The sequence below is a fragment of the Folsomia candida genome, unplaced genomic scaffold, assembly GCF_002217175.1.
Source record: "Folsomia candida strain VU population unplaced genomic scaffold, ASM221717v1 Fcan01_Sc001, whole genome shotgun sequence".
In the NCBI taxonomy this organism is placed as follows: Eukaryota; Metazoa; Arthropoda; class Collembola; order Entomobryomorpha; family Isotomidae; genus Folsomia; species Folsomia candida.
Genome location: NW_019091193.1, coordinates 2,546,531 through 2,571,721, shown reverse-complemented (window position 1 = coordinate 2,571,721; position 25,191 = coordinate 2,546,531). Strand labels below are relative to the sequence as shown.

The following is a 25,191-nucleotide window of genomic DNA, read 5'->3' as shown; positions in this document are numbered from 1 at the left end:
GGTGGGTTGCAATGACGCTGCTGGATTCATTCAAGTGCAAATTATTAAATTATATTTTGCAATGTCACTATCATGAGTTTTGCCAAAACCCTAAACCACGTTGTGCAGGTTAGGTTTGGATGATGATGGTGCAAGTTTTTCACTAGTTTTTTGTTATCATCGGCCTTATAATATAATTGAGACTTTGTGCGATATTTGCATGCAAATATGAGCAAAACAAATATATGCATAGATGCATTATACACGTATGTCTATGTACATATATGTATTCGTAAACTATATAATGGTTTTGCATTTGTAGGTAGAAACACAATGCATAATACTAAATGCAGGTAACTTTTTAAATATGTACCATATTTTGTACTATTTTCCGGTATGGAAGCAGTTGATTTAGAAGATACATAAATGCATAACTCTTTTTATCCTTTCAAATCCATCAACTGAGTTTACTTGCATAAGGATAATATATTGATTTCTAAGTATCAAACTTTAATAAAACAAGATAGATTCATACATACATATTACATATTCGTAGAATATGCATTATTCTCATTTAAATTGTGTGAAATACTTCAAAAAAACATCGCTTACAAAAAACATTTAATTTTCTAAAAATAGTTTCCTATTTTATTTATATCTCCATCTTCCTGCACAAATTGTGACGAGCAATGAAACAGAAATCCAACAACACCCTGATAAAAAGCCAAGAGCCACGCTTGGGTTTGTCATTCCCGATCCTCTCGAACAAATTGAACGCATCGCGTCGACCATAAGTGTCATCGGGATGAAGTTGGCCACTTGACGAAACCACCACGTGCTCATTATCAAAGGCCAGTAAATTCCTGCAACACTCACAAATACAGACATTTCCTGAGTTATCTTGCTTAAATAAAGGCAAATATGTACCTGTCGTAAATATCATGGACGTAATCATGCCCAGAATGATTAGAATGTTTTCCATAAGACGGTCACAAAATGCACCCACGAGAAAACCTCAAAAAAGTAGTGCATACAAATTAGTTTGCCATGAAAAATGATAAGACATCGTTTACACTCAGGAAAGTAAAGAATTTCATCTCATTTGCATAAATATCTGCCCATTTTGGATGATACCAGCCTTCAAGATTAAATGAACTCTGCGTCACAATATGTAAACGAGAGTGATAATTTGTACCAAATTTGTAGTAGATATATGTAGGTATGTATGTATGTACGTATATCTAAAACTGTATGAACATACCTTAAAATACCTTAAAATGCTTCCTGCGTATCATCACATTTGCATAGTATTTTGACGCATTAACGAGAGACAGACTTTATTCAAAATGGATAGCCCGTAAAACTTTCATAATGAGATTTATGCAAATAAGGTGACCCGCAACAATAATTTTAGATTCTTACCCACTGACATTCCTGTAAAAGCTGTTACGTACATCAACGCCACGACTGTAACCCACGAACCCTTAATCACCATTCCATACAAACCATGCATTATTCCCAAAACTACTCCAATTTGGATTAAGATGATTAAATTTTGGGTGGCAAAAGTAGAAGTTAAGTGATGCCATAAGTGCACTCCGGCTACAAAGTCTCTATCCACGAGTCCTAACATCTTATCCTCCACCAGTAAAGCGGGGATTGCCAGCGCCACGGTAAACATTATCCTGGGTGGAGGGGGGGGAGTTAGTCAGCGAATAAATTATCTATTTAAAATTGTAAAAGTAACGTACAAAACTAGGCATGCAGGTTGTACGAAGACGAAATAGTCAAATGTTTCGGTGGACCCATAAATGGCACGGGACTGAAATAACATAAATTATCTGTATTTATTTAGTAGCGGATTCTGATACAATTATTGAATATCGGTACATACATGAATCGGAGATCTGCTAAGGTCACTAGGAAGGGAACAGGATGCCAAGATATTCCCTACGTAGACAAGATATCTGTCAAAAATAGTCTGTCTCATCCAGAGAGCCAACATCCGGTCTAAAATTGAATGAAAGAATGAATTAGAATGAAAGCATATGCACTGAACTCATATCCATACATCATAATCTGCGTTTATTTTGTGTATGTAGTATGTATGTACATATTTACATACCGGCTTCGTCTAATCGGACTGAAATCGTGGAGCCAAAAATTGTCTTATTATCCGCAAACTCTCGAAAAGTTAGTCGGTTTTTTAAGTGTATGGCATAGTTTTGCGGAAACTCGATGAGTCCTGCGGTTTTGCCCTGTTTGATTTTTTCAAGCCCCTCATCGTACGATATGGCAGGGACCTTCGCAATAATTCAATATATTACCTGACACCAAATAATGTATTTTCCTATGCAATACGATTACCCAAATGAATTCATCTTTATCAAATGTGTCCATGAAACTGCAAATCTCCACGTTGGCGAAACCCTCTTGCGACAAACTGTTAGGAAAATTTGCCCCACAGTATGTTGGCATGGCGTCGGCGTAACTCAGGTTAGAATTATGCACAAAACTCAGCTTTACACGGTTTGGTACTGGACCGATCACATTTTGAAAAGTGAACACGACCATGACCGGAATACAAAGTTGAAGCACGTGCAACCTGTTCTGTCACAAAAATTGAGACGTGAGGAAATTAATACAAATTAAAATGAACATTTAAATGAACCTTAAATCTCTGCGGTTGCGATGGAACCATTTAAACATGAGTGCATAAATTTTTGATCCATTATTGTCCACATTTCTATGGTGCGATTTCAGAACGATTGGTGCGAGGGACTTGGGTGGTAAAACGACCGCTTCTTCCAGACCGGGATCATTAAGGTATTTAAATTTAGGATAATTCGATTCTTTTTTATCATGTTGGCACAACTTGAACACTAATTTCTCCATTGTTGCGGCTTCGTGTGTCAAGAGCAGAGAAGTTGGGGTGCCCTCAGCAAGAAGACGACCACCCCGCATAAAACCCACCTGTAATTGACAGCGTTATGTAAAGTTCCCTTGGCTTGTTATGAAAATTCGCTAACCTTCTCGCAGAATTTTGTCTCTTCGATGTAATGCGTAGAAATTATTATGCTGGTCCCCTGATCACGACAAATTTCATGCAGGTATTTCCAAATCCTGTGGGAAAGTTTTTATTCATAAAACTTTTATGATGCCTGATTTCGTAACTCGCCTTTGTCTTAAAAGAGGATCCAATCCTACGCATGGCTCTAAAGTGGGGTCATCAGTAAGTTACATTTACATACATCATCTTAATCTTAATTATAAGCTCAAATTATTACCGTCCAGCACGAGCAAGCTTGGATTATGCATCATCGCCACAGCCAAGGAAACCTGCCTCTTTTGTCCGCCACTTACATATGAAATGACGAAAATGATAAAATTATTCATATTTCTTATTGCTCTCATAATTTTTGTACCTTAGATTTTGAACAACTTTATTAATTTGCGGCAAATCTAGAAAATTGCTAAGAAATTCGATTCTTTCCTGTATCTCGTGTGTCCTCATGGCGTAGATTATTCCAAAATATTTCAGTGTTTCTGCGATCGTTAATGTACCCAGAAGAGCTGCGTCCTGGAATTAGACAGACTTGAAACAATAATTTTTTATAAAAATTTAAAAATTGTTAACTTGCCTGAGGCATGTATCCACAAAGACGACCAAGATTACTGGGATTCGGTTGTTGAAATACGGTAACGTTGCCAGAATTGAGCTCATGCAAGCCAACAATGCATTTGAGTAGGGTCGTTTTTCTAATCGGAAGATTATAGAAAGTTCCAAAATTATAATTAAATCTTATTCTTAACAATGCGTAAAGAAAGCAGGTGACACTTGCCCACATCCACTGGCACCCAGTAATCCGTAACTATTTAGTCATAATTTGACAATAAATTATATTCATTAAGGATCCCATTAGTTTTTCGATTGATTTAAATACTTACATTTCTCCAATGCCGACATTCAGATCGATACCGTTTAGAACGATCTCACCTTTGGCGAAATGTTTGAAACCGTTACTTATTGTTACTGCCATTTCATAGATAATTTTTAGTTGTACAATTACGTATGTAAATATGTAAAGCTGCAATACAAAAATTTCCTGTTCAGTTTGCTTGAATGCTCAATTATGTATGTATGTAGTGAAGTTTATTCCATGTGCATAATAAGATATATCTCGTTGTCAAGCGATTATAATCGTTCTTTTAGGTGCAATTAATATATATGTACATACATACATACATACCTGCAAATCCTGTAATTATCTACCACTTACCAAGAAGGTACTCCTTCATATCCTTCGTATCATAAAATATGTACGAAACATTGTCAATTTTTACGTACATAGCTCGATCGCTTATTTTATGATATAAATTAATTACAAAGATAATTCTAAATGGCCTCATTGCACGATGTAGTAAGCTGGTGTTGCTTACACAGGTAATGCGTATAAATGAATATATGTACATAGTATTTTATCAAGCTTGAATCCGATTAATGTACTCCGATAAGTTCTATACGCCCAGCAGAGGCCGCCGACGCCGGTACTATTTTACGCGCCGCTGCCGCCGAAAAATTTGATTTCCTATACCTTTAACATTGCGACGCCGCGCCGCGCCGCCGACGCCGCCGAAAAATCGCCAAAAACTGGCGCCGCCGCCGCCGAAAATTTGTCGGCGTCGACTTCTGAACCCAAGTAACTATAAAAAGTAACATTCATGCATTGCATATACATACATACACACATACATACATACGTAATATGCATACATAAATATGTATTCCGACCCAGTGTACAGTTCACCAGGTTCTCATATTAATCTCACCTGGAAAATAAATTGAAATCCTGTAGGAAACCATATTTCCCATACGTTACGACAGTACAAGAAGTTAAGTAAGTAAATATGTACATATGCACGTGAATAAATACATATAGTTATACCTCATCTCGGTTAAACTAATAAGCACATAAAATGAGTTATGTATGTAGAGTCAGCAATCATATTTAGATAACATCCAGTTTCAGACATACATAGCAACGGATGAGACATGTTAATTATTTTTGAAGGAAAAGTCACAATTCATAAGAATATGAAACTTTCCTTGCCGCGTTCATACGAATTTATTCATTTTTATGATTGCATTATGTGTACAAACACAAGGAGGATATTCATTACGAGTTTGTAACGTTTGAAGCGTTAGCAATAAAACGTAGTTCACTAAAATTTGATCTTCAAAATTCATTTGCGAACTTGTGCATCTATTTACAAGGCTAGTATTTAGTTCAAAAAATGTTTCCAAAATTATATATGTTGGAATGAGAGCATACACATGAACTCGTTATGAATACCCCAAATGTTTCGATTGATTAAGTTATGAAAGAGATTACAACTTAAGGAAATTGCGCATGTGTATGTATATTTGTATCTAATATACGTACACCTGAATCTGAACGATATATGTATGTACATATGTAGGTATGTATACATATCTATTGTCTATCTATGTATATAAATAAATACATACCTAAACCATACTCCGAGAAAAAAATGTGTACATTCGTTGGCCGTTGGTCCCCTGACTTTGTATGTATGTAGGTTTATTCGTATACATTGTTCATGAGTTCATTGTAATAAAGTTGATGCCATTCATAAAATTACTTATCTTTGCAATTTACGACCAGTTGGAAATACATACATAAACTTTCAGTTTTTTCTCAGAATCTAACTTATGTACGTAGCCGTATATATACATATATATGTATGTATGTACATTTGCACATAGTTGGATACATATGTAAAGTACGAGCTTATTCATTGTAGTATAAATTGTGTTCGCAGAGATGTATGTATGCGTACATTATTAGATTTAGAAAAAGATTTACATATGTATCTAACAATGCAAGTCTTTTACGTGTACAACTCAGATTGGGTTGGGACCAATTTTATTTTGTTCACCACAAAAAATAAGCATACCCGTATTTTTTCATTTTTCATAATGCGCTAATTTGAGCGCAGGGCGCGAATTTTAAAACATTTTTCAGCCAAAACCTCGGTTTTTAAAAATTCTGTAAATTTTCGAATTTTAGCGTGAATCCAGAAATTCGAAAACATGTCTCTTCAGAATGACTTACCTGACTTATGAAAAATCCAATTGTCTCGAAATTTGAATTTCAAAATTTTTTGCCAGTTTTTGAAATTCATTAAAATTATAAACTCTTTCAAATTTTTAATTTTTCAAAAAATAATGCATTTGGATTTTTTAAAAGTCAGATAAGTCATTCTGAAGAGACATGTTTCGAATTTTTGGATTCGCGCTAAAATTCGAAAATTTGCAGAATTTTTAAAAACCGAGGTTTTGGCTGAAAAATGTTTTAAAATTCGCGCCTCGCGCTCAAATTAGCGCATTATGAAAAATGAAAAAATACGGGTATGCTTATTTTTTGTGGTGAACAAAATAAAATTGGTCCCAGCCCGATCTGAGTTGTACACGTAAAAGACTTGCATTGTAAGTACATATGTACTCCACCAGAAGAAACTATGCTGGTCTATGCTAACTAATAAAAAGAGAAGGATAGGTTTTGCATTTTTACTAACTGAAGTCATGAGCCTTCAAAACCATAATTTGCAACAAATTTGCGAAATATACATATATCTATATATGTATGTAGGGTTGCCAATCCTAAATTATCTATATTATAAGCTGGAAATGTCTTTCTGCAACAGAAGTGAAAGTTATTTTCCGAAACGGAAGTGAAAGTTAAGTTTCAAATGGCGCGAAAATTCAAAATAAATTTAATTTAAAAAATTAAATGTCTGATGGTGGTTATCTGGAAGTGGTTGTGTGGTACTTATGTGGGAGTGGTTATCTGGGAGTGGTTGTCTGATGGTTATCTGGGAGTGGTAGCCTGATGGTGGTTATCTGGGGGGGTTATCCGATGGTTTTTATCTGGGGGGTTATCTTGGAGTGGTGGGTTTCTGGTTGGGTTTATCCGGTGGTTATTTGATGGTGGTTATCTGGGGGGTTATCCGATGGTGGTTATATGGGGGGGTTATCCGATGGTGGTTATCTGGGGGGGTTATCCGATGGTGGTTATCTAGGATGGTTATCATGGGTGCTTATCTAATAGTTGATATATTGGTTGTCGTGACCACTTTAGTTGAAAGTAAAGTAAAACTAAAGTGAAGTGGAAGTCAGTTACGGTATGCAGGTTTGGCCACTTTAGTTGAAAGTAAAGTAAAACTAAAGTGAAGTGGAAGTCAGTTACGGTATGCAGGTTTGGCCACTTTAGTTGAAAGTAAAGTAAAACTAAAGTAAAGTGGAAGTCAATGGGATTGGTCATGTGTCATGTACTTTAAGTACAGTAAAGTAGAAGTCAGTCACTGGTTAACCACTATACTTCGCAACGAAGTGACCAGTTATGTATACCCGTGACGGCCGTGACTGACCTCCACTTCACTTCAATGGCATTTCGCAGTGATGAAGATGACCACTACTAGACAACCACTTTCGGATAACTGCCATTAGACAACCACGCAGATATATAGCCAAGACAACCAGGGTTAGACAACCAGCTCAAGCTAACTACTATGTGACATTAAATTCATTTTGAATTTTCGCGCTATTCGAAACTTCACTTTCTCCACTCTCACTTCCGTTGCGGAACATTTAGTTTTGCTTCGTTGCCGACAGACATTTGCAGCTTATAATTCTCGCTCGCCCGGCGGGAGACGGGCTTATATGTTAGTTTTACATATTTAAAAAGTAGTAATTGTTTACCCTGCAAAATAGTGTTTCTCGTTCTATAGGGTCTTGTATACTTAATTCCGTTTGAATTGTATGACAATCTAAATTAGCGGGACTGCCATCCTCTATAAGGTACCAGCCCCCCAAAATGGAAACGCGTACCTTTTTTAATCTTTAATCTTTTTAAGTAGGGAGAAAACGCGACTGAACTTTTACATACATGTGTCGTTATATCGCATTACTTCAATTCATGCACATATCTATATATACGCGAAATCGTGATTAGCGGCACGTAGCCAAGAAAGTCAAGAATACACAGTTATCACGAAACCAACACTTTAGGAAAACTAATCAACGCCGACTTTAACCACCGATATGTACATACATACATGACAAGTTACTTTGCTTCTGCATAATATTATAGAGTGCATGTTCATCATCCAACCTTATGGTACCCTCTAAAAAATCTGGTAATAAAATATGTAACACCGCGTTGTACGATATGAATGACTCTCTAAACGTCGTAATTATAAATGTGTGCTTAAAACCTAACGGTAATAAACTTTCCCCATACTTGTAACACATTTTCACCGGAGTGGGTCTTTTTGGAAACAACACCTTCCACAATTTCACTTTCACGGTGAAAGTTTCACCCCTTCATAATTATGTATTTCCACGCCCAATAATTTTCACGCCCGTAAGACGGACGCCACGTTCGCAATTGTTGACGAGGAAGGTGTCTTAATCCCGTTTATGTCGTCCATAAAAATTACAGGGAAGCGGTTAGTCCTCGATAACCTCCATGAGCTACCCTTTCAATATACTTCGGTCGGACTGGGCAGCAACAATCACATTTCGTCGACAATTTCCAAATGTGTTGTAGATTGGCGGAATCGGGTATATCGAAGAGATTGGAAGCAGTTAAAATGATGAATCGGAAGCTCGAGTATGTGCAGCATTTTGGACCGGATTTGACCAAAAAGTTATTTCTGAAATTAAGTTCGAGCTTTAAAGAGGGAAACGTTATAATCTCTAACTCTCAGGAAGGAGCGTTTCCCGCGCTGTTTTATGTGCTCGGTTTATGCGCGATGATTATAGCGGTGGGGGTCGTAACTTTACTGCTTGAGTGCAAGTTTGCGATCAAGAGGGTTATATTTGCAACCGCCGGACTTTTCATGCGGCACCTTACCAATTGTTTGGGCTACTTGGCACGGTGCATGGTATACTAGAATTTATTACATGGTATACGTTTCGAGAATAAAATTACATAAATACCGAAAACCTTCTTGAGCCTAATTTCCTTAGTTTTTGGTTTGAACAAAATAGCATAATTTACCTTGTATGTAAAGTACTTTGCTTTTCTCGCTAAAATGAAAAAATACGTTTACCAATTTGTCATGAATTCCGTGTATGTATATATTTATATGAGCCCATCTAAATTGTTAGCACTGCAATAAAATATATTTATAAGCTTATACCTAGGTACATAATCATATAAAAATAACCTGTATCAAGGAGTTGGCCTTGATTCTGGCAAAATGGTACAGTTATGTCGATATGTACATATGTAGCTCCTCTTATCAATCACTTGAAAAACTCCTTGCACTTTTACCACCCCAAATTAGGGTGGTGAAATACAAATTCGCAAAACAAATAAATTTTAACCGCATTAATGTATGAAATAAAAAGTGTCATGAATAATTTACTCGATTTATTATATTAATTTTCCAATTGAAACATATCTGTATATATTAATGCATACATGATGTCGCCCGCTGCATTCGACGACATGAATTAAATCGGCATACACAATTCAGTTTTTATCTCGAGTAAATCAACTAAAAATGTTTCAAATTCAAAACTATGTCGCTAAAAATTACCCGAATATCGATAATTTTCAAAAAGAGTTCCCAGAAAAGAATAACATTCACACCATGACGGTTAAACCGCTTTCACCGGATAACTTGAAAAAATCCAGCACTAATTCATCCAACAGTATTCATACGAGGAATTGGTGGAGGCGACAAAATTTCGCCAACTTTTTCCTAGCATGGTTCGATTTTACCCATTTCCTTTTAATTCTGCCCTTTAAAGTGGTAAGAAATCAAGCTGGCGAAAATGAGAAAGCTGGGGAATACGTTATCAAAACTAACGTAGTGCACCAGGTACTAATTTTGTGTGATTTTTGGCTACAATGAAAGTTTGGTATTGATTTCTCGATATGCTACCGCTTGGTATTAAAATTATACCGGTCGTAAATATTTGCTACTACTGAATCAGTAGTACTGATCGATAATACTTTAATACGGAATATCACTACACAGTGTTACGTATCAATACCACTTTGGTATGGTCATAGGTATATGAATACCGCTTGGTATTATTTTAATACTGTATTTCTAAGAGTGTATTTATATGCCAAATTTAGCTGATCTCTGGCCTCCTTCCCTTCTCCACACTGCTCATACAATTTGGAGAATTTCGGATTCACATGGTCCCCAAGTCGTCTCACAATCCCGTCGAGTTCTTGACCATGTTCGACCGAATTGTAACCTTACTTCACAATTTTGTCTTAATGTACATCATGTGGCGCAAGGCTCCCAAGTTTCTAACAGCCCTGAACAAATTAGCGGCACGGAGGTCCATCCTTTCAAATGAGAAGAGTCAAATGGTACACACAAATTATACTCTTCTTGCATATTAAGGCAAATCACGTAGGCATTTGTAACTCGTAAAATCCGTAAGTTTTTTGGAAAATTATTTTGTATACTTTTACATACTAAATGAAAAGACGCCCCTGATCTTAGCAAGTTTACAAAAATTTAAGCTTATTTTGCATCGAAATATTTGTAAAATTTCGTAAAAATTTGCAAGTTTACAAAATTTATGAATTTTACAATGCTCCTGCGCGAATTGCCTTATTTTTTATTAAATTGAGGAACTAATTTTAATTTCCAATCAAAAAGCTACCATCACGACTAATTGCGGTCTCCATTATGGGGATTTACGCCACCTTCGCTTTCATAACGCCTTTCCTCCTTAGCCATCAATTCTCTTCTTTCTCCCGTCAAATATTAAAATTCGAGGAGCGAATCAAATTCCACTTTTTCCTGACGAGTCAAAAACCATCCGAATTGTTCTACCCGACCGAAAATTCGACTGGAATAAACTCCGTGCTGGATTTGATTTCGCAATCACCTCAAAAAATTCCATCCTTGCTAATTTTCTTCATTTGCTACACCTTCCAAGGTTTCATGGGCAGCTTTACGGATGCATTGGTCCTCGTTACGACCCTTTCACTGTGGCACCCAGTCAAAGAATTTTCGCAAATTTTGCAAAAATCAATTTCCAAAGAATTCAGAGCAGATTCGGAGGAAATCAGTCTTTCCGAGACGATTACAGAGTATCGAAAGCTTAAAGAGTTATCCATCCTGATTAATGATGCCGTTCAAACAGTAGTTTTCACTTTTATCGCCCAAGCAATATTTTTCTACTCGATCCGGCTGAAAGAGTGGTTCACCAATTGTGGGCCCGGGACGCCATACCTAAGTTTTTACTTTGTCAGTTTCTTCCTCATTTTCTATTTTGCGGCGGATATCTGTAAGCAGGTAAGTACTTATTTTACTACGGGATTCTATTCGCTTTTTGATATTCTGGTTAATAAGGTGGACCAATTTCGACTATTGATTTATCAAATGGAAGAAAAAAGTTTGGCTGGTGAATCTACAACAAATGTAATGGTCTTATTACATGATCTGTCCTCGTTTCCGATAGGAATTTCCGGGAAAGGACGTTACGTAATTAACTATTCGTTTGTCGCAACGGTAATGGCATAGTTTTATGGGTTCATTTATGTACATTTGATAAATTCGAGAAATTGGAAGCATGGCAAAATATGGCACACTTGCATGCACACTCTAAATAACCTGGGAGGTAAATCATCACCCACGGTAGTCAATACTAAATATAGTGCTCTGTTTTTGGGAAATAATTAAGGAGGCGTTTTGTCATCAACGGAAAATACCTAAGTCAAAATCTCATATCTGAGCATAAGCACTTTTGAATTTTTTTAGTAACGACGTCACAAGTATTTTGTGCATGACTTCGAGACATACTTTCCGTTGGCAGCCAAACGGTTTCTTAATCATTATCTAAAATTGGAGCAATATAAATATGTCGTACCTCTGCGGGTGAGGGTTTGTGAAGTTATTTAGGGTGTACATACATATGTACGTATGTATTTATATATCTATAAAATCTACTTGAGCTTGTCCACTCGATAATACATAAGTATAATGTAGGTCAATACATCACTTTACAAGCATCATACTTCACAAGCATCACTTTACAATTTGCATGCTTTTAAATCATATTATACATAGATAAATCAATACCTAAGAGTGCATTCCAATCAGATTTATTACATTTCCTAACCGTTTTTTTGCAGATGTGCAGTACCTTGCTGACGTATTTCATTGTCACGGTGCAATTTGGAACATGAGTGCTCGTCCTTCAAAAACAGCAGTTTTTGGAGTAGAAATTCCCCACTTGAAGATCGATTACTTTAAGTTCTACAAATTCATGAGGATTACCTAAGTAGAGAGTGTGTATCATTTCGAAATTTTGATTTTAGCCACGGAATGGTAATCTGATAATCTGGAAGTTTGTATGATGGGAACATATATTTTTGACGTGTCATATAAATATCTCAGCCGCTTTTTGAATTTCAATGTTGTTTCCAAAAGTAGTCCTAATTTATAATTTCCATGTACATATGTATCTCGACAATTCAATATGTGAATTTAGTATATGTAATTTTGGGAATGCACGTGTAAACTTTCTGAAAACACCAATAATAGCACTATTAATAAAATGTCGCACATTGATTTTTAATCGTTCTGCATGCCATCTCTTTGTTATTTCCGAATGCAAAATGCTAGCATTATTTGTTTGGTGATGTGCGTGCGGAAAATGTCCTTTGAAAAACCTTTGACCATCACGTTTTACCAAGGAAAGCATCGTATAATTTCATTAAGTTTGATTATTCAGTTTGATCAAATTGTAAGTTATAAATAAATACACAAGTAATTTACAAGTTAGGCAATAGTCCGAATTCAAAACGCCTCATGCATATACATAAAAGATTATTGTGGCATAACGGCAGTTTGCATGGTATTTCCACTTGCGGTTGTATTCTCCTGGTTCTTCTTGCCATTCTTCTTTGCCTTCTTTTCCGCCTTCTTAGCCGCCTTTTTGGCTTCTCGTTCTGCTTGTTTTGCCTTCTTTTTGGCTTCGTTTGCTTCCTTCTTCTCCTTCCTTTTCTTCATATTTTCTTCCTTCTTACCCTTTCCTTTCCCCTTCCCGGGAGGAGTTCCATTCGGACCGGGTGCTGGAGCTCCACCTGATGCATCTGAAACTTTGAGCAAAAATTATACAGTTATACCCGTCTGTAAAAATTTGCTTCCAATGTGGTACAACTTTAATACCGAGCTATTACTACCCCTCATTACGTATCAGTACAACTTTGATAGAATCATGTATGAATACCACTTGGTATTATTTTAATGCTAGATTTCTAAGGAAGAGTGTGGATAAAGACCAAGTGTACTGTACAAATCCTTTTCGCGTCGATGTCACCGAATTTAATTTAAAAAATTGTAAATTGAATTCCTGGTGCAAGGATATATATAACATAACGATTTTTGAAATATGTGCATCTAACCCCCCTCCAAAAATGGGGGAATAAAATTTTAAAAAATGAGAAAGTCAATGTATACAGAGTACAGTAAGAATTAGACATGTACTTGTATTTGACATTCTAATTCCCCCTTGAATACGAACATTTTTATGCATCACGAGTTTCAAAATTTGAAAATTCGCGGTTTTTTTACGAACATACAAATCCTCAAAAAACTCATGGTTCCCACACTTTGCAGTCTGACAACCTAATGCCAGATTTTTCTCCTTCGAAAGACGAACATTTTAAGCTTTTGTTGTCAGACTGCAAAGTGTGGGAACCATGAGTTTTTTTGGGTCAAAGTTTCTGGGGGAGGGACTTATTTTTGCAAGAGCCGTAACAAACTATTGTCACTCATGAGAAAATGAGACATATAATTGAAGTTATTAAAATTTGTGATGCTGAATTACCAATTCGCCCAAAATTTAAAACTTAAGCTTTTTTGAATTTATATTTCCGGTCGGAAAGTGACACGTGAGACAGACCACCATACGGCACTGTCGAATCGACAGTCAGCGGTGGTGGTAGATACCCACCAGAGTCCGAGTCTCACTCTGCTTCTGCTAAATATGGAAAAGAGTTTTGTAGTACGCTTGGTCTGGTTCAGCTCTGTGCACATATTTGTATGTGACAGGATGACCGAAGAGGATTTACCAGAGGCTGTTGAATTTGCCATGGCCATCATGGGTGACACTTGAAGGGCAGATTCCTCCTCTACATAGAAAGTTGATAAATTAGCGGAAATAGGTTGTATACATTATTGGAAATAATATTTACCTCCACTTTCCAAAAGTGTTAAAGATTCATCCTCAGGGATGGGGGAAGCCTGAAAATTAGAAAATTTGGCAAGTTTACAATTCTGAAGTAAGATTAGTCCAGGCTACGAAATTTTGAACTTCTTACCACTGCTATAGCTACGAAGGCTAAAACTGCGCACAAAATCAAAGTATGCTTCATGGCTGCGGGTTAGGGTTTGATGGAATCTGGTATCTTGTTGAACTATGAAAATTGTCAGAGCATGAAAAAATGCGCAGGAAAACTATGAATTTTATACTTTTTATCCTTTCGTGATTACCCATTTTTTTGCAGGCACAATACAATTAAATACAAAAATTTAGTTAAATGGGTTCGTATTACAAATAACTTCCGGTTTTTCATACATATTTAAATTAAATACAATTGTATGTACATATACATTGGATTTAAATTAAATTATCTTTTAACAATTACAACATCAAAAAACGGGTTATTATATAATTGCATATGTTGAAATGAATGAAAAATATTTCGTGAATGTATAGTGATCTACATATTTATTTTCAGTCCGGTATTTAAGCTAATCATAAAATACATAAAATATTTGAAATGAAGCTGACCAGATTAGAATCAATTTCCGGTTCATGCGACGAATAAGTAGCTAATTTATCGACAGATTACTGCGCATTGCTTTTATTGACACGCTTTTGATCTTGATAAACACATTTATCGTGTAATGAAATACCGTACAACCAAGTGTCAGAAGAATTAAATGCACAAAGGTGAATTTCCGAATTTGCATTAAATAGAATTAAATCTAGTTATGCAGATAAGAGTCATTCAGCATTTTTAAAGCTTAGGAGTAAATATTGTGTACTTTATTTAGATCATTTTCGAGTACTGTTCGCTCAGAAAAATAAACAAGTCCTGGAATTTCTCGAAATTGAATTTTTTTTGCCAAAACAAACTCTACCTGATAACCTTTGAGATTTTTTGTCTCTTGTTTTTTGAACGAACAGAATGAACCATTGATGATCAAAATTCATGGTTGGGTGTTTCCACAAAGGTGTATTAACAAGAGAGGAACTAATGGTCATACTCTGAAATGGTATAATTCTATTTAATACCAAACGGTAGCAACTTTTATGCCGAGAATTCAATACCTATGTATATAAATATACTAGATTTCAAATGTATAGTGTACATAGATATATACATATCTGTATCTATCTACATATGCAACTACTCATACATACATAGAATATGAACTGTGATTCTGACATCACATGCGAAACGTATCACCGAATTAACAAGCATGACAACTGTATTTCCAAAAAATTACCTCAATTAATAAAATCTTGAAGAGTATCTTTTCCTACAGATGTATGCATATCTAGCTGATAGCACTTTAAGTATTGACAAGTAACTTCAAACTTTTCCTCATGTCCCACTAAAGCTTCTGTATAACCCAAGTACTACATTTGTGTGTAAATAATTCAAAAGTCTTAATAACGAAGCAATTATATATTTATTTAACTGTCGTCTTTGTGAAAACTAGTTATATAATTCCCACGCCATGCAAATGTTTTAAATAAGCCATCCTAGATTTACTTCGATGTGAAAGTACGTAGCTTCAATCAGAAAGTTGGTAAAGCTGAGAAATTTGTGAAACCTTTTGTGAAATTGGAACGCAATTTGTACCATTTTTACAAATAAGTGATTAGTTTGTTGACAGCAAAATCTTTTACAATTTGTAAAATCTTTTGTCAAACTAAGTTTTCAATACTGGAAAAATTAAGGTATAATAGATCAACTAGAATGGAGGGGGATCAACGCGAGTGCACCATATGTATCCTTCTTATTTTAATTTTAGCATAGGGCTTACGGTTCAAGCTCACCCGGTGGGGTCAAGATTGTCAAAAAGTTAGATCACATACTTACCTTATGTACACGTTCATCCATATAACCATAGTATCGAAGGAACACACAATTTGGCTGAATTTTTATATGAATCTTATTTCATAATAAAGCGTGAGAAACTATGTATATATCAGACGTGGACCTTATTATCCGGCGAGATTGAAGTTAGATAATAAATTTGCATCGTTTTCTAGTTTCCGTTTCCGGTTTTCCCTGTGCTTAAATTAATTAACTTTATATGTATATATGTATCATCTAGCAACTACAACTCTTGTATAAACCTTGTAATGCTATAGAATTACAGCTTGGTATACCAATATTTGAAATATGAATGTGCACCAATACAGCCTTCGCGCATAATGCTGCCCATTTATATGAATATATTTTTTACATATTGTAAAACAAATTCTACTACTTATGACCTTCAACATATTTTCTGACAATTTGTACCATTTCAGAGGGGAGGCTAATCAACTATGGCTGATTCATACTCTGTACGAGTCTCGCATGGGTATAAAAGTTACCACCTCGGAGTTTCAATTTTGACAAATTTGTCCATGGAGGTGGAAACCGGGACGATGTGAGGGAATAAATTTCCAAACATTAGCATTAGTATTTTTAAAGCTATGTCAATTACGCATTATTGTACATTGTCATTGTCATTTTATTATGTTATTGTCATTTTATTCCATATCTAGTTACGGATTACTTGGAGCGAGTGGATGCGGGTGGGATTTTCTTACGACAGATTTTACGCTGATTAGAATTTGGTTGGCTCATGAGGAATTAATTCAAGTTAAATAATTCCCAGAAAGACGACTTTGCTTTACTGCATCCTCGGCCAGAAAAAATTGGATTCTGGCCATATTTCCGTGATGGGGAGGGATCCAGCGAAATGTATGGGTGACATCGTCTCTTCAATTGGATACATGCCTCAGGTATTTGTTAAAAGAGGGTGCAGGAATCTATTAATTAATCAAGGAGCCAGAAAATTTAAGAATTTCACGTGAAAAAATTATTTATTTTAATTACTGAGGATGTCGCCCTGTACCCGCTAAAAATATGTGAAATATTTTGAATACTTCGGAAAATTGATGGGTCTCGGGAAACAGGAAATATTGGAGAGAGGGGACGAATTAAGAACCGTTTTGAAACTGGAGGATTTTAATAGTTACGTTCAAACTTTAAGGTGGACAATTTACAAACAGACTTAAAATTACATCGTAAATAAAGTTTGAGTTGTAAAGATCAATTAACATTTATTGTTAGTGGCGGCCAGAAGCGGCGCGTCTCGTTGGCCGTGGCGTTGCTGAATCATCCCAAACTTTTGATCCTTGGTATTAAAATTCCTAAATTAATCAATAGTCAAAATCAATTCAAATATAAAAAAAATTATATCGGAAGATGAGCCCACGACGGGAGTTGATCCTTTGTTAAGAGAGTCGTAAGTCGAATTCAATAATTATTCAGTAAGGTACAGTAAAATTATTGATAATTCAATTATCCAGAATTTGGCAGTACATTGGCTGGCTTGTGACCAAAATGGGAACAACTGTCATTGTGACGACGCATTATACCGAAGAATGCCGAAAATTTGACAAGGTGCATACTTTATGGTACTTTCTCTTACAGCCCCTAAGAACATTACTGCATTTTCAAGTCTTTCATGGTAACCAGTCTTTTCAAATTTTATTATTATATAATTTCCATTTTAAAGATTGGGATTATGCGGAGAGGTCGCATTATTGCGGAGGACAATCCGCGCCATCTCCTGGAACTGGGTGGATCCCTGATTTTAGAAGACGCGCTAAAATCCATTTGCAAAAAAGACAAAGAGGACGGAAACAATATCCTCTCCACTAAAACTCTCTCAAATTATAAATTTGATGAAATTGAGCCTCTGCAAGAAGACATTCAGCAGTTGTCTTTCCGTGTCCGACCGTATGATTCGTATCTTCCGGAACATACGTGGACGCGTGATTTAAATAATAGCGTGGAAAAATCACTTTGGGGGAGATTTACGCAAGAATTTACAAAAGTGAGCACCCTCACGAAAAGGAATTTCCTACTGAATTACAGATTTCCAATGTATGTTCTAATTACAGAAAACTGACCTAATTAATTAGACCTCCATTGTAGCTACATACATATGTAAATAATTTATTCATGTGATTTATGTTAAAAATTGTGTCTTTCAGGTACTTGGCAATGGTCCTTCTAGCTCCTGCGATTAACACGTTTGTAATCCACTACACGATCGGCAGAGATCCCGTTGGACAGGTGATCTCCGTCTTTAATGAAGAGGTGGATTGTTTTGGCGGGAATACTAATTCCCCCCACACGGAAAATGATAACTCTTGGAGTTGCTTATTCTTAAAGGAAATTGGGCCCAATATAATTCTGGTAAGTAAAAAAGAAAATGTCACAAGTTGACGATTTTAGAATGGACTAATTAACCATCCATTCCTCGTAATTGTTTAGCAACCAGAACTCTCATGGAACTCTGCGAAAGCGACTGTCGAGTCGGGAAACGGGATTGGATTTATGTATATTCCCGCTAATTTCACAAAGCGGACGATGAATAGATATGCGTCGGCAAGGTTCGCCCTGGAGCAGGATTTAGATCAGAGTACGGTCCAGGTTTCGTTAGACATGTCGAGTACGTTATAAGCGTATACTTGTTTGATTTTGGAGCACTCACAATGGAGGTCTGCCAACGTCGACCTAACTAGTGTCAATCGATCACAAATTTAATTAGTATGAAATTTGCAAATGGAACTATCTGCCAATGCACATGTTTGACGGAGATATTAGCATTCAAAGCGGGATAAGCAAATTTGGAAAATGCAAAATTTGCCAGCCTTGGGGGCACACCTTCTCCTCTTTTTATGCAAATACAGTCAGGAGCAAAACGATAGGCGATATGGTTTTTCTCGCTTAATTTTCACACCAGTGTACCGAATGATTTGAAACTTCACACAAATATGTGTAATAGAATTACTTACTTATAACATACGTATGACATACCAGCTTCATCGGGAAAATTACTTACCTAGAAAAACATGAAAAATAGGTGGTGCAAAACGATAGGCGATCGTCGATATTTTAAAATTAAAAATCTGTATTTATTTTGCTCAGCAATATTTGAAGTTTCCAGTGACTTTAACTTGTTCGAGGGTCCTCAGGCTTTGAAATAAATTCATTAACTCGGGGGTATAAGGGACCCACGAGCTATGGAAGCGCCTTTTTCCCCACTTTTGCCCACGTGTTAAAAATTGCATGTTAAAGCTAAGTGACGCTATCGTACTCCTTTGAAATGTGGTACGCATCGCATATTGATATACCCCAATGGTTTTTGACCGGATTTCAGACGGAAATATTGCCTGGTCAATCCAGAAAACGGATTTTTCTTTGGAAAATGTAAGTTTTTGTAAGGCTCGACGTACGAAATCGTGTATTACCTTGCTGACAAATTTAATTTCGCCCTATAATTTAAAATACCGCCTTCCCTGGAAGTATTAGGACTAGATTGACACATTAATAAGGAGCCACTGTGCTTTTCATACCCAGAATATCGCCCTTACCCTTAAATCTATCGCTGTCCAAATCATGACCCGTCCAGCACCGCGCTCCCAGTGTAGATATCGTACCAGTTGGTGTGGAAACCTTCGTACCGTCCAGATAGCATACAGGTTGGACTTTTCCAGCGCAACTGGTAAGATATCTGTACCGGAAGGACGTTGGTGGATGGGTCACGATTTGGGCAGCGAATGATTTAAGGGTAAGGGCAATATTCTGGGTATGAAAAGCACAGTGGCTCCTTATTAATGCTACGTGTCTGCCGAAATTTTGAAGGGATACCTGAGATTTATGGAAAATCGGGCCAGCGTTATCGGAGTTGACCCAAGGACATTTCAAATTCCGCTTAAGGTGCTTGTCATTCGTCGCTTATACATACATATTTATCAATAATGATAACGACACGATTTAATTTTTTAACACGTACATATTTGTTCTCTAAATTTGCAATAGTACAACGCAAAACAGGATCCGTACGAATTTACCTGGCAGGATAACCTCTTCCCAGCAAATGTCGTATTGTTAGTGATGTTTTGACTACATTGGGTTGGTAAATCTGATTCGTCTGATCTGATTGAATCGGACATTGTCCGATTGCCAACCATGTATACTTTAACACTGCTGTCGATATCATGGATTTCAAAATATTTTAAGTGTTTGTATTTTAAGTGTACCCCGAAAAATCTAGGAGTAAGAATTATGTATATGATTCGACAACGACATCCAACGACTATTTTTAAAGTAAACTTGCAGTATACGGATAGGTCACAAATGTCGAAAAAAATTTACACTTTTTGGGTGTCAGGCTGACACCTAAAAAATTGTCTCTCAACAATTTTTTCGACAAGTTTACTTCAAAAATAGTTGTGGGATGTCGTTGTCGAATCATATAATTCTTACTAAAAGATCAAACATTGCAGCCAGATGTGGAGGACCTTTTAATCCAAATGAGGGACAGAGGTCGGCCCCATCGAATCGGTCAGCGTAGAGTACGGTGACCGCACGTGGCGATGCAGAAAGGGGCCATCCATATATTACGTCATCAAAAATTATCGATTTTAACACCCATCCACCCAACGTGTAAATTAATTGATAGGGATTTTTAACCCGTGAAAGATAGGACTACTTAAACCACCCACGCATCAAAATGATGACGTAATATATGGACGTTCCCAAATATGAGCTATGCACACAGAGTCCTAAAAATATTCAAATCTTGGGCGCTACAAATCCGTGATATGACAGGAAATTATTTCCTTAAAATCAATGTGGATCATTGTAATTTTAGGACAAGTTTCTTTTATTCCATGATGTGTGGACTTTCCTTCACGCTGGAGAAGGAGGCGGGAACGTTGGAGCGGACTTTAGCGTCCGGAGTTAAAATCCGTCACGTCAGAATGTCCTATTTCCTTTGTGAAACTGTGACATCCATTATGCAGGTCGCCATCGTGTTTGCGATCCGCTTACTTACGACGGGATACAATATCAAGGGGTCGTTCGTCCTCTGCTTTGCAATCGCTTTTTTGACTTGTCTAGTCAGTATTGGAGGTGGTAAGTGATGTAAATACACACATAATTTACAATTTTTCAAGGGGAAATTCTACACTTTTTTGTGTAGGTTTGTTATTCGGGGCGATTTTCTCCAAGAGATTAGAAGTAACTCTGGCGAGCATCTTTGTCATGATAGTAGCTTTGGAAACTAGTGGTGAGTGTTTAAATAATTCGTAAATTGTATGTTTTGGTAGTAAAATTGTTACCATACGAATGCACAAATATGTATCTACATACATTCTTATTCAGGGAGCCTATCTACCGATAAATTTTCACCATGGTTAGCATTTTTTACAGTTTACACCATGGAAATTAATCAATTTATTCGTCAACTCAAAAATTAGAGGTGTGCACCTTTAGAATCAAATCCACATATACCAAAACACTAAAATAGAATTGATAAACAGTACCGTATGATAATTTGGTAATTGCTAGGTATTAAATTAGCGAAGTTTTTGATATTTACTCGTATAAGATTACTCCCAAGCGGTGGCATATTTATACTACCAAGAAAACAATATATGCGTGGCTGCCCAAGATTTCTACCGGTGTTAGTTGTACTAAAAAACGTCCGCACGTCAAAAAAAATCGGATAAAGTTAATCGAACATCAGGAAATACAATCGTGAAAAATTTCTAACGCCAGAAATTAGTGATAATCACGTGAACTTTGTCACTTTAGGAATTCTATGGCCATTGGAGATGATAAGTCCTTACTACCGTTGGGCCTATATGTATCTCAACCCAATCTCTCTACCGGTGGAGGGAATGCGTCGCGTGTGGAACAGTGGGTGGGGTCTGGAACATAGTGTCGTCCGGACAGCATTTCTGGCCCCGATCGTCTGGATCTTCGTCCTATCGATGGTGTCCCGTATTGTGAGGAAGATGCAGACGAATAAGTGAAAATTATTGATAATTGCTTACACTAGTTAAGGTAGATATTGGTTCAATGGCAGCATATGATTTGAAATAAAACACGTGCATATGTATCGATGTATGCATATCTAAATATAAAGTGTAGCTGAATTTTATTTAACCATTAATCTTGAGTTTTATAGATATTTTTTATATATGTTTTGTATATGTATATGTTTATATATATATATATTTATAGATATGATTTAGCAGTATTAAAAAATTCCTTCCCATGCCGACATCAACCATTCCTTCACTACGAACCCAGATATTTTGTCCTCTAGAAGCTTACACGGAGATCTTGGGGTCATCCAAACTGTTCGGAAAATGCCCGTTGCATTGGGACAAGGCAAACTGCCGGCTCAAGTTGGACTTGACAAAGGGCTACGCCTTATACTGGGCACGACTTGGCTTCTGTTTTGTGACTTCTGGCCTTCCCGTGATTTTTATCCTTGTCAGATATCCTGCCAACAATTATTCCGATGTGTTTCCCAAGTTTGACGATAACGTGCCATCTAGCGTGATTGGAATGTATGCAACGCTTATGATTTTAGTTATCTGTCTAGGAGCAATGTATGCCCTGGTAATATTATGGTTGAAGGCGATCGCAACCGCGCAGGAGGGCGCGTTCGCTCTAGTGCAAGATTTGGCACAAAGTAAGTCCTCTATTTGATTAGATTATGCATGTAATAATCGTCGAGTTTGTCAATGCAAATTATTTAAGGTTACAACAATTTAAATGCTATGTCATCCTCTCTTTTACTCAACCTGAGGTAAATTTTCCAAATCCTTATTTAGAGTGAGGGTCTCAGAAAAAATAGAAAAGCTGACCCTCACCTCGTGTTATTTCGTGACTAAAGGGGTCAAGTAATACTTAAATCTTTTCTACTTGATGTTGAAAAGAGATGCGGAATTTATTGCACAAATATATTTTTAGATTGCCCTATGAAACGAAACGGTTATCAAATCAGCCACAAAATCCAAAAGATTGCCAAATTCGTATTTCAAATCTACCATCTACCACCACTAGCAATATGCTTCATGGCTGTCTTGCTCCAACTGGATCCACTCTACTATATTCTTGAAGATCTTGATCTACTACCCATTTCCTGGTTTAGTCGCGTCTTAACCTTACTCCTTCGACTGGTCGCCAACGTTGCCGTGATTTACGAAGGTTGTCGCATAGTAGCTCTCCTCATCGGGTTAATGCTAACCTTGGTCAACACTCTGTGGAGGTTGATGCACATGTGGGGCAAAGTAGTAACAATTAGTAACCCCATCGGATTAATGTTCTATTGACAGTTTGCCGTGCTGACGAAACCATTCAGGTCGCAGCTCTTGATCGCAACTACGTTCGGAATTTCGATGGGATTCGTGTTACAGGTAATGCGCAAATTCATGTGTAATTCGCCGATTTTTTCAAATCTTATGTCAAACCTTGAACTTATAGGTCGCCATGAACTACGCCAGCATAGTGTCCTTTGGCCACATTTCGTTCATATACTACGCCATAATTCCATACATGGGTCTCGTCGCGGGCTTAATGGTGTCCGCATTTCTTTACATTGCTGCTAAATTGTATCAAGATGTCGAAGAAATGCTGGATCTCATAAAGGCACGGTGTGTATCGAAGATGTCGGTTCAATTCAAAGATCTCGCTGCACAGAGGGTCGTTTCGTTTGAAATTATGCGAGGGTCTACCCCCGCCCCGATTGAGATAGAATTTAAGAAAGCGTATTTCGATAAAGCGATGGATTACACGGTCTCGGCGGTGATGACGATTAATATTTCGTCTTGTCGGGCCAGGTAAATATGTATGCATGAAGGGGAGGGCCGCAATTAGAGGACTCTATGGTTACGCTACAATTTTGCAAACACTAAATATCTTCATAAATATGCAGATCACCCCTCGTTTTAGTAACTAACGCCGCAATACTGTAGAATGCATACTGGACTAACAAAATCAATAAACACATAGCTAAAAATTTAACATAGTATTCATATCGACAAATTTGTCTGTAGTTTTTTAAACATCTGTCCTCTGCGATGCGATACGCTAATTTACTCAAGAAACAATAAGGGGCCGTTCATAAATTATGTAACGCAAAAATCGACTTTTTTCAGACCTCTCCCCCCCTCTCTGTCACACTAGTGTAACGCAAGACCAATACCCCCCCTCCCCCTGTGTAACGTAACGCAAACCTCATTTTTCCTAAAAAAAATGGAAAACCCAAAAGCAACGTGCAAAGACTAGATGTTACGTGTTACCCCCATATAGTGGTCTCAACGGTTCTCGGTTCTCATAGAACCGAACCGGAACCGATGGCTCGGTTCGGTTCCGGTTTATACGGAGAACCGAACCGAACCGAAACTTTTATTACCGGTTCGGTTCCGGTTCCAAGTCTTTGACAACCGAACCGAACCGGCCGGTTCGGGTTGAACCGAACTTCATACATAAATACATTAGCGAAGTTAATCATATTTTCGAAAAAGTTTTACGAATTTCCCGAAATACACATAGTTTCCAAAATGAAATTTTGACGTGGCCCCACTGCCAAAGTTCCCAAAATGAAACTTTGACATGGCCACACCCCCAAAGTTCCCAAAATGAAACTTTTATTTGGTCACACCCCCAATGTTTCCAAAACGAAATTTTGACCTGGTTACATCCCCAATGTTTCCAAAACCAAATTTTGACTTGATGACACCTCCAAAGTTTCCAAAATGAAATTTTCACCCCCAAAAGTTTCTAAAATGAAATCTTTACTTGGTCACACCCCAAAGTTTCCAAAATGAAATTTTGACTTGGTTACACCCCCAATGTTTCCAAAATGAAATTTTTACTTGGTCACACCCCCAATGTTTCCAAAATGAAATTTTGACTTGGTTGCACCCCAAACTTGGAATTGTTTTCTAACTTCAATAATATATACATAAGTGGTTTTGCTGTTGACATGTATTAGAATTTGCTTGTTTAAATACAGATAAGTTATTGGCTTATATGT

At 36.9% G+C, this 25,191-nt stretch overlaps 3 protein-coding genes across 4 annotated transcripts; 1 reads left to right on the top strand and 2 right to left on the bottom strand.

Annotated features, from left to right (window-relative positions):
- Positions 1-473: 473 nt before the first annotated feature.
- Positions 474-3,150, bottom strand: LOC110842383 (ABC transporter G family member 20-like). 2 transcript variants are annotated; one of them, XM_035846121.1, is made up of 9 exons: positions 3,009-3,150; positions 2,651-2,952; positions 2,347-2,589; positions 2,105-2,282; positions 1,874-1,989; positions 1,731-1,801; positions 1,402-1,664; positions 907-993; positions 474-842 (listed from the first exon to the last, which is right to left on the bottom strand). In XM_035846121.1, the coding sequence occupies exons 2-9, from the start codon at positions 2,678-2,680 to the stop codon at positions 628-630; spliced, it is 1,203 nt and encodes a 400-aa protein (XP_035702014.1). In that variant the 5' UTR covers positions 2,681-2,952; positions 3,009-3,150; the 3' UTR covers positions 474-627. The 2 variants fall into 2 exon arrangements, with proteins under 2 accessions (XP_035702014.1, XP_035702013.1); XM_035846120.1 differs by having other exon boundaries at positions 2,347-2,584.
- Positions 3,151-12,725: 9,575 nt separating this feature from the next.
- On the bottom strand, positions 12,726-14,508 carry LOC110842025 (protein SIP5). Its single transcript, XM_022087727.2, has 4 exons — positions 14,370-14,508; positions 14,244-14,292; positions 14,121-14,180; positions 12,726-13,145 (listed from the first exon to the last, which is right to left on the bottom strand). The coding sequence occupies exons 1-4, from the start codon at positions 14,421-14,423 to the stop codon at positions 12,874-12,876; spliced, it is 435 nt and encodes a 144-aa protein (XP_021943419.1). The 5' UTR covers positions 14,424-14,508; the 3' UTR covers positions 12,726-12,873.
- Positions 14,509-18,635: 4,127 nt separating this feature from the next.
- On the top strand, positions 18,636-22,235 carry LOC118433590. Its single transcript, XM_035845646.1, has 6 exons — positions 18,636-19,562; positions 19,998-20,072; positions 20,175-20,242; positions 21,010-21,272; positions 21,340-21,426; positions 21,954-22,235. Exons 1-6 carry the CDS (start codon positions 19,491-19,493, stop codon positions 22,172-22,174), a joined length of 786 nt encoding a protein of 261 aa, XP_035701539.1. The 5' UTR covers positions 18,636-19,490; the 3' UTR covers positions 22,175-22,235.
- The last annotated feature ends 2,956 nt before the right edge of the window (positions 22,236-25,191 follow it).